The 16,005-nt window shown below is 60.2% G+C and overlaps 1 protein-coding gene across 9 annotated transcripts in view; it reads left to right on the top strand.

Annotated features, from left to right (window-relative positions):
* Window positions 1-16,005, top strand: part of ITPR1 (inositol 1,4,5-trisphosphate receptor type 1) — a 137,195-nt gene that overhangs the window by 73,589 nt on the left and 47,601 nt on the right. For 6 of the 9 annotated variants that reach the window (XM_036432132.2, XM_045579513.1, XM_036432127.2 and 3 more), the window contains 15 exons: window positions 384-438; window positions 551-716; window positions 910-1,080; window positions 1,435-1,500; window positions 2,119-2,256; window positions 3,221-3,346; window positions 6,085-6,285; window positions 6,968-7,219; window positions 8,323-8,448; window positions 8,984-9,112; window positions 9,551-9,671; window positions 10,424-10,608; window positions 11,725-11,873; window positions 12,890-13,001; window positions 15,092-15,124. In XM_036432132.2, the coding sequence (XP_036288025.1) occupies window positions 384-438; window positions 551-716; window positions 910-1,080; window positions 1,435-1,500; window positions 2,119-2,256; window positions 3,221-3,346; window positions 6,085-6,285; window positions 6,968-7,219; window positions 8,323-8,448; window positions 8,984-9,112; window positions 9,551-9,671; window positions 10,424-10,608; window positions 11,725-11,873; window positions 12,890-13,001; window positions 15,092-15,124 (2,030 nt within the window). The remainder of the gene's footprint in view (window positions 1-383; window positions 439-550; window positions 717-909; window positions 1,081-1,434; window positions 1,501-2,118; window positions 2,257-3,220; window positions 3,347-6,084; window positions 6,286-6,967; window positions 7,220-8,322; window positions 8,449-8,983; window positions 9,113-9,550; window positions 9,672-10,423; window positions 10,609-11,724; window positions 11,874-12,889; window positions 13,002-15,091; window positions 15,125-16,005) is intronic. The other 3 variants (XM_036432133.2, XM_036432130.2, XM_036432131.2) reach the window with 1 other exon arrangement.

Genomic DNA, 16,005 nt, shown 5'->3' on the forward strand with positions numbered 1-16,005 from the left:
GGGGGTCGGGTCTGAGACGGCCGCGGGGTCCAGTGTGGTTACATGAAATGTCAGGTAAAAGCCAAACAGCAAACTTCCAGAAAACTCACCGCCCACCTCCAGCTTTTCCCGCCAACGGACGTGCTCCCTGCCCAGGACCCGGTGGCAGAGGGTCAGGCAGAGGAGGTGGCAGAAATAACCCCGTCCGGGCCTGAGCCCTCGGCAGGAGGGCGGCAGCGCCTAGAAAACTGGCCCAAGTGGGGGCCCTGCACTGAGTGCCCGGGCGAGGCGGAAAGCTCTGGAAGATGCGGGGGTGGCTGTGGGCCGGCAGGGGCAGGGCTCGGCGAGGTGGGTGTGGCCCGGCCAGGCCAGCAACAGCTGAGGCCTGTGCCCTGGTGTTGCAGGCGCTCTGGACTTTGAGCACATTGAGGAGCAAGCGGAGGGCATCTTCGGAGGAAGGCGAGTACTTCCCAGGCCCTGAGGTGGAGGTGGCCCCGAGTTGGTGGGGGGCGGGGCAGCGTGCGGGGAGCCAGGGCCTCTGGCTCAGCCGCCGCTCCCCCGCGTCCTGCAGTGAGGAGAACACCCCGCTGGACCTGGACGACCATGGCGGCAGGACCTTCCTCCGGGTGCTGCTGCACCTGACCATGCACGACTACCCGCCCCTGGTGTCGGGGGCCCTGCAGCTGCTCTTCCGGCACTTCAGCCAGCGGCAGGAGGTGCTGCAGGCCTTCAAGCAGGTAGTCGGGCGCCCAGCACGTGTATCTGTGTGCACATGCATGCACGTGCATGTGTGGAGCATTGTATGTTTGTGCACACGTGTGTTTTATTGTGCACACGTGCATGTGTGTGCACATGTGAATTATGTATGCGCGTGTGTGTGCATGCATGTGTGTGTGTGTGTGTGTGTGATCCACTGCTGCACCCGTCCAGGTTCAGCTGCTGGTTACCAGCCAGGACGTGGACAACTACAAGCAGATCAAGCAGGACCTGGACCAGCTGCGGTCCATCGTGGAGAAGTCCGAGCTCTGGGTGTACAAGGGGCAGGGCCCCGACGAGGCCATGGACGGTGTGTCGGGGGAGAACGAGCACAAGAAGGCAGAGGTGGGTGAGGCCCCGGAGCGCCCCTGACGGGTGGCCGGGTCCAGAGCAGGGTCCCTCCGGCTCAGACAGTCTCTCAGACTGGGCTGTCCTGGGCAATAGGCGCAGACAGCCGGGCCCCTGGTCGCCGGTCTCCTCGGACCGAGCGCCGGAGCCCAGGTCTCCCTTTCAAACCTCGGGCCAGGGCCACCTCCCCCGTCAGCCTGGTGACGACTGTCAGAAGGGGGTGCGGGCGGCCGGTGCGGGACGGGCAGGAGCCCCGCGCCATGGGCAGACGCCGCAGCCCTGTAGGGGGCGCTGGCCTTGCGCGGGCCCGGGTGTGAGGCTGTTGGAGGCACTCACCTCCCTCTGTCCTAGGAGGGGAACAGCAAGGCCCCGAAGCACGAGAGCACAAGCAGCTACAACTACCGGGTGGTCAAGGAGGTGAGTGCCGGCCGTGCGGCAAGCAGGAGGCGCTGGTCACCGGTCCGCGCTCATCATTGATGTTCCTTTCTCTCTCGCTCTCCTTCCTCTCTGAAATCAACAAAAATATATATTTTTAAAAAACACACATACGTATGAAAAAAAGAGCATCCTCTGAAGCTGCCCCACTGGCTCTCGAACCCCCCGTCCCCTGGTGGTTCCGGACATAGATTCAGTTTGATGCCGCCCACAGGGTGCCGCCTGGTGGAGCGTCCCCTCCGGGTTAGGTTTTTAATGTATTGGGGTCCCTCTGGCCTCCCTGCCCCCCACCCGTCCTCCACCCCCTGCAGTCTAGTTTTCTGAGGTCATTTATTTCTTTTTTTAAACAATTATCATTGAGGTAAAAATGACCGACTCGTCATATCCTTATCGTGTACAACATGATGAGTGACGGACAGAGGTGGTGAAACGATGCCCACGTCACTCACATAGTCAGCTCTCTGGGGTTCAGGGTGAAGGGTGAGGAGGCGTTTAAGATCTGTCTTAGCAAATCACAGGCGAGCAGCACCGTGCCCGCCATGCAGCCCCCGCCGCACACAGGCCTTCCGGACCGAGACGCCCCCGCCCCTGTCCCCCCAGATCCTGATCCGACTCAGCAGGCTGTGCGTGCAGGAGGGCGCATCCGTGCGCAAGAGCCGGAAGCAGCAGCAGCGGCTGCTCAGGAACATGAGCGCCCACGCCGTGGTGCTGGAGCTGCTGCAGATCCCCTACGAGAAGGTCAGCCAGCGGCCCGCCCCGCCGTCCTCACAGGGTCCCCCCACACACACTCCGTCCTCACAGGGCCCCCCCCACACACACCCCGTCCTCACAGGGCCCCCCCACACACACCCCGTCCTCACAGGGTCCCCCCACCCCGTCCTCACAGGGTCCTCACAGCGTCCTCACAGGACCCCCCACCCCATTCTCAGGGTCCCCACCACCCCGTCCTCACAGGGCCCCCCCACCTTGTCCTCACAGCGTCCTCACAGCGTCCTCACAGGACCCCCCACCCCATTCTCACAGGGTCCCCACCACCCCGTCCTCACAGGGCCCCCCACACACACCCCGTCCTCACAGGGCCCCCCCACACACACCCCGTCCTCACAGGGTCCCCCCACCCTGTCCTCACAGCGTCCTCACAGGACCCCCCACCCCGTCCTCACAGGGTCCTCCCACCCCGTCCTCACAGGGTCCCCCCACCCCGTCCTCACAGCGTCCTCACAGGACCCCCCACCCCGTCCTCACAGGGTCCCCCCACCCTGTCCTCACAGCGTCCTCACAGGACCCCCCACCCCATTCTCACAGGGTCCCCCCACCCCGTCCTCACAGGGTCCCTTCCACTCTGTCCTCACTGGGTCCAGCCCGGCTGCAAATGAACCTGGAGGCCTTCCCTCTGTGGCTGCTCTGGGCTGGCTTTGCCCACTGAAGCCTTTGCTCCCGCCCGAGGCCGTGGGAGAATGTGGGCTGGGCTGGCCCGCTCCAGGCACAAAGGGCAGCAGCTGGGGTCGCACAGGGTGGCCCTAGCGCTGCCTCCAGAGCCTGGGGGAGTCGGTGGTGGGTGTGGCCTGGGCCTGGCCTCCTGACCTGAGCTGAGGGCTGCAACGAGGACTGTCTGTGTGCAGGACCTCCCTCATCCAGGGCGCAGCCTGAGCTCAGCCATTTTCACATCCCCCCGTCCACCTCTCTCCCCCCCACCCCCTAGGCCGAGGACACCAAGATGCAGGAGATCATGCGGCTGGCACACGAGTTCCTGCAGAACTTCTGCGCGGGCAACCAGCAGAACCAGGCCCTGCTGCACAAGCACATCAACCTGTTCCTCAACCCGGGGGTAGGCTGGCGGCTGCGGCTGCGGCTGCTGTGGGGGGCGGGCCGGGGTGCTGTGTGTTGTTGTGTGGCTGCTGAGACTCGGAGCACTAATGCAACACCCGTCTCCAGGACACACTGTGACCTGTTCCCTCGGGGACACAGATCTCTCCATCTTTGTGTGGAGAGGAAAGGGGAAGGAGGAGGAGGGTGGGGGGCCAAGGTGAGATGTGTTCATATATATCTTTTAACGTATATTTATTGACTTCAGAGAGGAAGGGAGAGGCAGAGAGAGAGAAACATCAGTGATGAGAGAGAATCATTGATTGGCTGCCTCCTGCACGCCCGCTACCGGGGCCTGTGCCCTGACTAGGAATGGAACCATGACCTCCTGGTTCGTAGATTGACACTCAACCACTGAGCCACATTGGCCAGGCCAGATATCTATATGTATAGAAGCCTAAGTGACCATTGGACTATTCAGCTGTTAGCTGTAACATGCACTGATCACGAGGGGACAGACGCTCAACGCACAGGCATGGAAACATGGAACGGACTGATGAACCTCAAAGGGGATGGGGTGGGCGGGAAGAGATTAACCAAAGACCTTACACGCATACTAGAGGCCCGGCACGGGCATGGCCTGGCCTGCAGGAATCAGGCCGAGACCGGCAGTCTGACATCCCTGAGGGGTCCCAGATCACAAGAGGGCACAGGCCAGGCTGAGGGACCCCACCGGTTGATAAGTAATATCTCTAGTTTTTAATATTCGCCCTCATCACATCTCACCTTAGCCACAGAGGTGCTGACTCTCCAGCGCCCTCCTGAGGCAGGGGCAAGTTCTCTGTGTTCACACACATGAGAGTCACTCATCTGCAGCACGGCTATGCACCAGTTTAGCTTGTTAAGCATATGTTTGTAAAAGGTATCAAACACGTATTCTGCAGTTTTTAGAGAAAACGGGCACACTCTACACGTTGTTTTGCATGTTGCTCTTTCATGTAAGACACCGTGGCTGTGTTGGCAGTTCAGGGGTACGTAGTATGTTTTTCTCATTCGGTTTGGTGGCTACACGGCATCCCATTGGATGGCTGCGAGCTTTCTTAACCCCATTCTCATGGTGGCAGACGGTTAGGCAATGCCTAGCTGTTGGTTTTTCAAGCAGCATGGCAAAGGACGTCCTTGTATGTGCACATGCAGTGGCACACCTGTGCGCGCACATATTCAAACACATGCACACACATGCACACATTTGCACACAATTGCTTATTAGCACAGCTAGAACTGTGCAGGGAAAGGGTTACCGGATGGAAGGGCAGTGTTCCCTCTTTGTCATGCTCAGAGGAAAAGGCACAGGTAGGAAGTTGAGAGCCCCTGTACCTCACCCCACACCACGCTCAGCGCCTCGGTCACTGGGCAGGAAGAGAATAAAGTTGGAAGACGCCGTGAAAGCACCTTCATGACTCTGTGGAATGTGAAGTTGTTTACACAGTATGCTGGAAGCTCTCATCATAAAGGAAGTTCTGTTTATGAAGCGACACCACCAGGAGCCTCCAGAGGCAAGCCAGTAGCGGAGGAGACACTGCAGTGTGCACGTCCAGGAAAGAATTTGTGTCCAGAGCATGTAACAATCTCAGAAAAGTCAGCGAGGAAAAAAACGGACAGCCCCCTTTTTAAACTGAGCAAACCCCGTTAAAACGAGACCCTCCCAGCGGGGTCACCCACATGGCCGGGGAATAGGACCGGGTGCTCCCACGTGGTGGGTCTTCGGGGAAACGCACATGAAGTAAGATAGGACTGAAGTGAGGACGGACAATGCCAGGTGTGGGAAGGGGTCTAGAACAGCCGTGACATAGGATGTGATCTGCTGACAGCTTTCGGAAGCTGTTTGGATGGGTCTCCTATAGCCAGACACATGGAATTGCACCCCAGCAATTCCGCTCGTGGGCCTAACCCCAGCAGAAATGCACGCATTGACTTTCCCAGAAGACACGTATGAGAGTGTTCAGAGAAGCCCTGTTCACGGGTGTGGTAAGGAGAGTGTCACGACTCATCGTTAAAATCGGACACTTTCCCACGAGCCCACCGCAATGGCATAAAGAACTACATTGTGGTGGTTCAGTCAATGAAGTGGCCATGACAGTGACAGGGGACAGACTATTGGCTCCTGCCCAGCATGGATGACATCACCATGTCATTTGGAACAAAAGAAACCAAGAGGGACAAGAATGCATGAGGGCCAAGAGTAGGCCAAACAGCCTGGCTGGTGTGGCTCAATGGTTGAGCATTGATTTATGAACCAGAGGTCGCGGTTTGATTCCCAGTCAGGGCACATGCCTGGTTGCAGGCTCCATCCCCAGAGTGGGGCATGCAGGAGGCAGCTGGTCAATGATTCTCATCTCTGATGTTTCTCTTTCTCCCTCTCTCTTCCTCTCTGAAATCAATAAAAATGTATTAAAAAAAAAAAAAAAAGGCTAAATGAAGCTATGGTTGTAGAAGTCAAAATGGTGGTGAAATTGGGGGGGCAGGGCGTCCTTCAGGGGCTTTTTCATTTCTGGTCGGGGCGCTGGTGGCCCTTGGTGACCCCTGCATTCGAGCACGTGTGAGTTGTCTATTGTAGCTTGTGGCGTGCTCGTTAAGCTGGAAGGTTTGGGAGGAAAGGAGGCCGTGCGGGAGCGAGGCTGGAAGGAGGCCTGCGGGGGGCAGGTGGTCTCTGTGGGGGCGGACTCCGCTGATGCCCCCTCCCCACGCCCTCCCTGCCAGATCCTGGAGGCGGTGACCATGCAGCACATCTTCATGAACAACTTCCAGCTCTGCAGCGAGATCAACGAGAGGGTGGTGCAGCACTTTGTGCACTGCATCGAGACGCACGGCCGCAACGTGCAGTACATCAAGTTCCTGCAGACCATCGTCAAGGCCGAGGGGAAGTTCATCAAGAAGTGCCAGGACATGGTCATGGCCGAGGTGACCGCCGCTGCCCAGGGCGCCCCTGGGGCTCCCCTGGACGTTTAAGTTAGTTAATCTTGTCCTTGGAACTGGACCCTCTGCCGGAGCCATGTGAAGGGACAAAAAGTAATTGCTTGTGTGTGCATGCAAGTGTGTTCTCATGCAGTGAACTTACACTGCACGTACAGGGCAAGAGTCCAATCTTATTTTTTAACAGGTTTTTCCAGAGAGGAAGGAAGGGCCCTGGCCGGTTTGGCTCAGTGGCTAGAGCGTCGGCCTGCGAACTGAAAGGTCCCAGGTTTGATTCCGGTCAAGGGGCACATGCCTGGGTTGTGGGCTTGATCCCTCGTGGGGCACTTGCAGGAGACAGCTGATCCATCATTCTCTTTCATCGTGAATGTTTCTATCTCTCTCTCCCTCTTCCTTCCTCTCTGAAATCAATAAAAATATATTTTTAAAAAAGAGAGAGAGAGAGAGAGAGAAAAAACTGCAATGTGAGAATCATGGATCAACTGCCTCCTGCCCTCCCCACATGGGGATGGAGCCCTTGACTTGGACATGGGTCCTGACTGGGAATTGAGCCATGACCTCCTGGTTCGTAGGTGGACGCTCACCCACGGAGCCACGCGGCCGGGCGGGAAGAGCTGCTCCTCACGCCGCCGGCCCTGCGCCCTGACGTGAGCGCGCTGTGTCCCCGCAGCTGGTGAACTCCGGCGAGGACGTGCTCGTGTTCTACAACGACCGGGCCTCCTTCCAGACGCTGATCCAGATGATGCGGTCGGAGCGGGACCGCATGGACGAGAACAGCCCGCTCATGTACCACATCCACCTGGTGGAGCTGCTGGCCGTGTGCACCGAGGGCAAGAACGTGTACACCGAGATCAAGTGCAACTCCCTGCTGCCGCTGGACGACATCGTGCGCGTGGTCACCCACGAGGACTGCATCCCCGAGGTGAGGGCTGCACGGCCCGGGCTCTGGGGGGGCAGGGGCTGGCCCGGGGCCTCGCGGACTCGGGGCCGGCTGCCGTTCACAGAGAGGTCTCCGTGGGCTGAAACAGCATTTGGGAACACGGGAGAGGTTTATTTTCCTTCTGGGTCCTTGAGACGCGGAAACCCTGTGGTGCTTCCGCTCCGAGGGCCAGTCATGCAGGCAGCCTGTGAGCAGAGAGGTTTGGATCACCACGAACGGCTCAGAAATGCCTTCGGAGAGGGTTAAGGTTCGGTTCCTATGGATGTAAGCCCGACCCTGTATGTTTATCCTGGGAAAGGAACGGTTGTCTTACAGAAATAAGCAGCAACAGGTTATAAAATATTCATGCAAGAATAGGCCTTCCTTTCCCTGGCTGCGGGCACTGCCTTTGCTCTGGCCAGAGCCACCTTTCTGCTTTCCCATGCTGCCCGGCAGCCCAGAGCCACTGGGGTGGTGCGGAATGCCTGCATCATTGCCATGGCGATGAGATAAGCATCCCACCCACCCCTAGCCACTTGGTGCCTGCATATGCAAATTAACCCGCCATCTTTGTTGGGTTAATTTGAATACTCACTCCTGATTGGCTGGTAGACATTGCAAAGGTTCAGTCAGTTTGCATCTTTCTCTTTTGTTAGTGTAGATAGCCCTAGCCAGTGGTGCTCAGCAGTTCGAGCGCTGGCCAGAGGATCTCAGGTTTGATTCCCAGCCCCAGTTGGGGCATGAGTGGGAGGCAACCAACCCATGTGTCTTTTTCGCATCATCATTTCTGGGCTGCAGGGGAGGGGGAGGGGCCCGGCGGGCATCATCACTTCCTCCCCTTCCCCCTTCCAGAAACTCTAAAAATCAATGGTAAAACATCCTCAGATGAGGATTCACAACATTATTCTCTCCCAAAATCTCTGTGTTTTTAAACTTCACAAATGTGAGTTTTCAATATAAAAAAATCCAGGGCATGATATCCGGCGGGAAAACGGGATGTGTCCGGGTTGTTCTGTTAGGATGGGGCGGCGATCGCGTCCCGGGCACTGGGTCCTGGGCGCTGAGTCCCGGGCGCTGAGTCCCATTCACGAAGCCGTGTCCCCCAGGTCAAGATCGCCTACATCAACTTCCTGAACCACTGCTACGTGGACACGGAGGTGGAGATGAAGGAGATCTACACCAGCAACCACATGTGGAAGCTGTTCGAGAACTTCCTCGTGGACATCTGCAGGGTGAGCTTCCTGGCGCGGAGGAGGCCGAGCTGACGTGTGTGTGTGTCCCTGTCCGGCATGCCTGTGTAGCTGTAAGGAATAGTGTCTCCTGATGTCTCCCTGCTCATTCACGGCACAAGGGGCAGATGTGGCTGTTCTTCTGTCATTCATCTCCTCTCCCTTCACTCTCAGACGAGACGATTTGACTGGCCAGGCTTTGGGACGGCAGGTCATGTCCTGTCTCGTTCCATCCTGGGTGGGTGATGTGCGAGTGACCCCGGGGACACAGTACCCCGAATTACAGGTCTCCTTGCCCTTGACAACACGTCTCTGCTCCGGCCCCCTCCCCGAGCTGGAGCCTGGATGTCACAGGCGTGTGTCTGTCATCCCGGATTCCTGGTCCTGGCAGTCCGGGAGCCAGCCTGGAATCCAGGCCTCCTGTCCCTTTACATCAGGGTCAGGGCTCGGAAGTTTCCCTGACCTGCAGGCCTTCCCTGCGTGTGTGTGAGGGGGGGGCAGGAGCGGCGTGTGTCTAAGGCGTGCGGCCGCCCCACAGGCCTGCAACAACACAAGTGACCGGCGGCACGCGGACTCCATCCTGGAGAAGTACGTGACCGAGATCGTCATGAGCATCGTGACCACGTTCTTCAGCTCCCCCTTCTCCGACCAGAGCACCACGCTGCAGGTGAGGGGGAGGAGCTGCCGGTGTGTGGGGGGGCTGGTGGTGGTGGGGCCTGCAGGGAGAGGAGAGGGGCTGATGGTGGGGGGAGGGGCTGATGGTGGGGGAGGGGCTGATGGTGGGGAGGGGCTGATGGTGGGAGAGGGCTGATGGTGGGGGTGGGGGGAGGGGCTGATGGTGGGGGAGGGGCTGATGGTGGGGAGAGGGGCTGATGGTGGGGGGAGGGGCTGATGGTGGGGGGAGGGGCTGATGGTGGGGGGAGGGGGAGCTGATGGTGGGGAGAGGGGCTGATGGTGGGGAGAGGGGCTGCAGGGAAGGGAGAGGGGCTGCCGGTGTGGGGGAGGGGTTGCAGGGGAGGGGGAGGGGCCCGGCGGGCAGCCTGTGAACCCGGCGCACGGCCAGGTCCATGTCTCACCCCACACGCCCCCACGCCTCTCCCCGCAGACGCGGCAGCCGGTGTTCGTGCAGCTGCTGCAGGGCGTGTTCCGCGTCTACCACTGCAACTGGCTGGCGCCCGGCCAGAAGGCCTCGGTGGAGGGCTGCATCCGCGTGCTCTCCGACGTGGGTAAGACGCTCGGGCCCACACCTGACCGTGACCGAAGCCCCCCTCCCCTTCTCCTTCACTGCCCTGCCTCCAGCCCGGCCAGAGCGAGGCCCCGTTCCCAATCCACCATCACCGTCCAGCCGCGGCTCCCAGAGCCAGGAGCTGTCTCTCCCCAGAAACTCGGGCTTGGAGAACGAGCTCCCCGTCAGGCGGTGCGGCTCTCGGCACGTCCAGTGCCGTGTGAGCTTCCTCAGGGCCTGAGAGGTCCCTCACCAGGCGCTCACTGGTGTCCACGTCGCCTTGGAAACGGGATGTCCCCAGGGGCACCCTTTCGGGAGGAGGGTACCGGTCCCTTGAGCCTCTCGGGGGTGAGTGGGAAAACAATCCATTGGCCCAACGAGGGTCCTGCCTGATAGTTCTCACAACACAGAGCCCATTGAGCTTGGACTTGCCGAATGGTGTGGCCTCAGAGCATTTTTTAAAAACATCTTCATTGTAGGAAGTATTACAGACGCCCCCTTTCTCCCCGCTGACCCCATCTCGCCCGCCCCCGGCCCTGACCTCACTGTTGGGTGTCCATGGTGATGCTTCTAAGCAGACAAGGCCTTTGGTTGATCTCTGCCCCCCACCCTCACCCTCCCTCGGAGACGTTCACACCCTCAGAGCTGCTCCCCCGGCTCCCTCACATGGGGAGCCTCCCCCCTCGGGGGCAGCCTGCTCGCACCGGGTACCTCCCGCGAAGGCCGCCAGCTCACGCGTAGCCTCCCCCGCAGCCAAGAGCCGGGCCATCGCCATCCCGGTGGACCTGGACAGCCAGGTGAACAACCTCTTCCTCAAGTCCCACAACATCGTGCAGAAGACGGCCCTCAACTGGCGGCTGTCTGCCCGCAACGCGGCCCGCCGGGACTCGGTGCTGGCCGCCTCCCGGGACTACCGCAACATCATCGAGCGGCTGCAGGTACTGGCGCCCCACCAGCCCTGCTTCCCCGGCTAGAGAAAGGCCGAGGCCCGTGGCTGGCAAACCGCGGCTCTCGGGCCACCTGAGCCAACCGGGGCGTCTCCAGGGAGGGTCTCCTCAGCGAGCCCTCCGGCCAGCAGCAGCGTCTCTGGGAGGTCACGTCTCACGCGTTTCCTGCCATTTGCCTTTCGACTGTGTTTGTCGTGTTGGTTTCGCTGTTCTTTCACCTTCTCTCTGTTTTCCTCTCCTGCAGCTGTGTGTTTTGCATTTGAAGACCATCACGCTATCAGGGTACATGTCTTTAGCATGTTGATACCGCATGTTCATTCATCTGTGTTCTCATCTCTGTGTGACGTTTGAGTCCGTGAATAATTCATGCTCATTGAGAGTAACTGCCAGTACAGAGAAGGAAATCAGCATATCCCATAATCCCACCACCAAGGCCACTGTGATGTCTTTTAAAAAATATTTATTATTACCATTTTTTTAATCTTCACCCAAGGATATTTTTCTGTTGATTTCTAGGGAGAGTGGAAAGGGAGGGAGAGACAAAGAGAAACATTGATGTGAGAGAAACACATTGTTTGGTTGCCTCCTACATGTGCCCCGACCAGGGCCTGGGCTGGGGAGAAGCCTGCAGCTGAGGTACATGCCCTGCACCAGAGTTGAACCCCAGGACCCTTTGGTTCTCAGGCCGACACTCTAGCCACTGAGCAACACCAGCCAGGGCCCGTGCTGTCTGAAGAGTGGGAGGCACGTACCCTTTAGAGCTGACGCTTCTAAAAGTTGGGTCGTGGAGTCCATACCGCCTGACCCTTTGTGGCACTCACATTGTCTACATCTTCCCACGTGGCCGGCCGAACATATTCCGAGTCCGGCTGCACCGTCTGTGGAACGATCCCTCTCAGGGCGCAGAGCCGTCTGGGAGGGAGGCGGGTGGGAGGGCGCCTGTGTGTGCTTGGCTCTCTGCCCCGGGGCTGAGGCGCCAGGGATCCGTAGGGCCTCAGCGAACAGCGTGTGTCCGGTCCCTCTAACCCCGCCGGGCCTCTGGGCGTGTGGAGGTGGACGTGCGAGCGGTCGCACTCCCGCCCGCTCACCGCGCTGCGCTCCCTCCAGGACATCGTCTCAGCACTGGAGGACCGGCTGCGGCCGCTGGTGCAGGCCGAGCTGTCGGTGCTGGTGGACGTGCTGCACCGGCCGGAGCTGCTCTTCCCGGAGAACACGGACGCCAGGAGGAAGTGCGAGAGCGGGGGCTTCATCTGCAAGTGAGCGGCCCCTCCCCCGGACCAGGGACCAGGCTCAGCAGCGGCTCCCGACGGAGGAAACGCTGAGGGCAAGGCCACGGTCCTGCCCCACTGTCCCAGTGTGGGGTTCGCTGTGTTTTGGGCAAGCATGTCTCCCTTTTTTTCTTTCTTTGTAATCCTCACCAGAGGATATTTTTCCATTGATTTTGATTTTTAGAGTGGAAGGGAGAGGGAGAGAGACACACACAGAGAAACGTTGATATGAGAGAGACACACGAATGGGTTACCTCCCGCATGCCTGCAATTGAGATACGTGCCCTTGATCGGAATCAAACCCGGGACCCTTCAGTCCGTGGGCCGACGTTCTATCCACTGAGCCAAAGGGGCCAGGGTGCGAATGCCTCTCTCTAACTGCAGGCCCCGTCCATGCGTCTTCCACTCAGCAAGGACGGACGGCGCCCCCTGTGGGCTGTGACATGGACTGAGAAAGGTCTCCCCGCTCCTGCCCTCCAAACTCTCCAGGCCTGTTGGGCCTCACAGCCTTCCTACAACTTCGTCGTTTCTCTGTTTATGCTGTGGGGCATCCGCTAAGACAAAGCGCGATCCCAAGGTCCGCTGTGTGCTGAGCCTGACCCTGGACTTGGCCCCCGAGTTGGCCTTTCTGAGTCTGCAGAAGGACGAGGGAACAGTGTGTGTTGGCCTGTCCATTGTCGTCATGAGGTCGTGGCTCTGCTGGCGTGTTTTAGCCATGTTCCTGGCAGTCCTCAGGGGAGAAGCAGCGGGTGTGGGGGACCGCTCCTTACTCTGAGATCAAGCTCTCAGTGGGGAGTAGTCCTTCCTGCTCAGAGTGTTTTTGCTGCCACCGATCAGCAGGTGGCACCATTGAGACACTGTCGCTGACTGTTCCTAGGGCTGTGAACGGCCCTTGATAAATTGATTAGTGTTTGCTCACGAATTGAGGGGTCCCGTGAGTGGCAGGGACCTGTGGTTTGTTGCGGGGGGCCCTGGCAGGGGTGTAACGTGTGGCTCCCCCTCAGGCTGATCAAACACACCAAGCAGCTGCTGGAGGAGAACGAGGAGAAGCTGTGCATCAAGGTCCTGCAGACGCTGCGCGAGATGATGACCAAGGACCGCGGCTACGGCGAGAAGGTACCGTCCCACCCCACCTGGGACCAGGTGGCGCCCTAATCCTAAACCTAACCCTAACCCTAACCCACCAAGGACCAGGCGGCACCCTAACCCTAACCCACCTGGGACCAGGCGGTGCCCTAACCCTAACCCTAACCCACGGGAAGCCCAGGTGGAGGGCTGGAAAGCCACCCTTCGGGCACGCGGCGTGACCGAGGGGCTTGCTGTTTAGAGCCTGTCCCTGGAGAACTGACAGCAGAAAAGTCAGTTCTCACTCAGAGGCCGCCGGTCACATAGTTACTGTGGAGAAATAGCGACGAGATTGCCCATCTGCTTAGGCTTATAACGGAGGCCAGTGTGGTGTCTGCCTCAGCAGGTGGGGTGCTGGCGGGGGGCTCTGCTCTGAGCACACCTGTGGCTTCTGCATTCTGCCGGGGTGCGACACAGTATATCCCTCCCGTGCATCCATGAACTCCCGTTCTGCCTGGAACCCAAGAGGCAAACGCATCACCATTTCTACAGGAGTGTGACACGGGCAGGTCTGGCCTGTGACAGTGTGCACGGGGAGCGAGGGTGTGCAGGGAGAGGGTGTGTGAGAGCAGATATACGGGGAGCGAGGGTGTGCGGTGAGAGTGTGCAGGGAGCAGGCGAACGGGGAGCAGGTGTGCGGGGAGCGAGAATGAGCAGAGAACGTTCCCATCACTCCTCCCTCCTCCCCCCAAGGCTGGGCCTGCGTTGAGATCTGGGCCGGCCGTTCCACTCAGGTAATCAGGCGTGTGCAGGGACTGCCTCCTGTGACAGCCATGGAGGCGGCAGCACGGGCTGTGGTGTCTGGCTGTCTCACCGGCCAGTCCGCTGTCGTCACTGCGGAGCCTTTGAAGAAGAAATAACACTGAAAAGCACGCGCCCCTCCCCCGCTCCCTCCTCCGCTGTCCCCGGACCACCAGGCCCTTCGCTGTCACTCAGCGTGGGCAGTGTGTCCGTCAGGAGAGGGGTGAGCGCTGGCTGGCTCAGAAATAAGCTCCTGAGCTCAGGAGGAGTTTGGGGAGAAGCCAGCCAGGGGAGCGTTCACAAATGTGCAGAATAGACCAAGAGCCTGCGCCAGGTGAACGAGGAGGAGAGGCCCGGAGGGGTGACAGCCCGGGCACCCAGGCAGGAGCGAGGAGAGGCCAGGAGGGGGTGCCCGCCGGAGGTGGGGTTCTCTAGGAAGAAAGCACGCGTGTGTGAGCGTCCCTAGGCCGGGGATGTCAGCAGCCACTGGACTCGCTCGTCATCCGCGCAGCCTGAGGACCCTGGGCCTCGGCCTCCCGCAGCGGGCGGCACGGGGGCATGGGGACGGCTCCCGGTCCCTCCCGGACTCGATGCCAGCGCATTGGTACTCACGTCACCTCCGGGCAGCGTTTCCTCGAACAATGAGCAGCCCCGGGACTTAGAGGGTCTGGGCTCAGGGTGCACAGTGCCCCCTTGAACAATGAGGGCTTGGGCTGCGAGAGCTCACGTACGTGCCCGTTGGCCTCCACTCGAACCCGCCTTGTGCGAGGCTCAACAGACTCAAAGGTCTGCTGCCTGGCGAAGTTGAAGCTGATTTGGATTCACCCCAATTGCAGTCTGGACCTCGCCCCCTCCTCCTGCCCCCCCCCCCCATGGTGAATGAAGGGAAGCAGCCTGTCCTCCTGAGCTGAGTGGGTCTGCACCCCCCCCCCCACTGTTCACCCTGCTCTTTCCAGCCCCCTTCCCCCCCCCCACTGTTCACCCTGCTCTTTCCAGCCTTCCCCCCCCCCCCCCCACTGTTCACACTGCTCTTTCCAGCCAAGGCCCTTCTCAAAGCCTGTGGGTTCGGCGGGCACAGAGCCTTGCCCTCAGCGACCTGCTGTGCCACGTCGACGCACACCTGGCAAGGCGGGTTCCGGGCCCTCGGTCACGTGACCCATGAGGGTTGCTGCCTGCCCTGGGGACCACCTCCCAGGAGGCCCGGCGGTGTCCCGGGTGCCCTCGGACACGGCCTCCCCTCCGGTGCATCCGCGCTCGGACCCACAGGCGGCGGGCTCGCTCCCTCGCTGCTCTTCCTGTCCTAACGCTTCCTCCTCTTCTCTCCCTCTTCTCTCTTCCAGCCCATTTCCATTGAGGAGCCGGAGAGCGCCGAGGTCTAATTTCCTTGTTTTTCCGTGTCCGTGCTGCTGTCCCCGTGCCCTGTGGCCTGTCCGTCTCTGTCGCATCGTGTCTGCCTGTGTATGTGCGGTGGGAACACATCGCCGTCCTCTGTGTCCGTGTTGTTGGCGTGGCCCGTGCGCGGGTTGGCCATTTGTCCCTGGGGGTCCTGTCTGAGTCTGTCTAAGCCCTGAGATAGAGGTCGTCCCTGTCCGGGACCCCACTGCACGGGAGGGCGTGCCGCCAGCCGCCTTTCCGAGCCCAGCCCCACCACCAGGGCTGGCCTCCATGCAGAGCACCTGGTGCGGGAAGAGGGGCCCGAATGTGTTTCTGAGAGCACAGCCCTCGGGGTCTCCGTCCGAGGGAGGGTCACACTTGGTTTTGCCAGAGAGCGAATCCCAGTGCCCCCCGGCCGCCCCGGCGCAGCCTGCGGTGGTCAGGGGCGCCGCCCTGTGACCGGGACATGGCGGCTGCCTGGGGCCTCGGCTCGGCCGGCGGCTCCATTTCCCGGCAGGCTCACCCGGAGCCAGCGATGGGGGGTCCTGGGGGCCGGGACGCATGCTCTGTTTTGTGAGTGTTTGTTGAGGTTTCTCGCCGTGTTTTGGGGCGTGCTGTGTAGGTGGGTTTCACGTGTATCATGGGGAGTTGCTTGTGTTGGAACCGAACTCGCTGGAAGAAAATGTTGACTGTCAGAAAGTCGCTTTTGGTCCACTTCCTCATGTGCCCACCGCCGCCAGGCGGGCCCCGGAGGCCTTCTTCCCGGAGGCCTGTGTCCTCACTCTGAAGGCCACTACCCATGGTTCAGACCCTGCAGGGCTGCTCCGAGTCCCCTGGGGGAGTTTGCAGCCCAGGTGTGAGCAGTGATGACCGGTTCCCA

This window comes from Pipistrellus kuhlii, unplaced genomic scaffold, assembly GCF_014108245.1.
Source record: "Pipistrellus kuhlii isolate mPipKuh1 unplaced genomic scaffold, mPipKuh1.p scaffold_m20_p_11, whole genome shotgun sequence".
NCBI classification, from domain to species: domain Eukaryota; kingdom Metazoa; phylum Chordata; class Mammalia; order Chiroptera; family Vespertilionidae; genus Pipistrellus; species Pipistrellus kuhlii.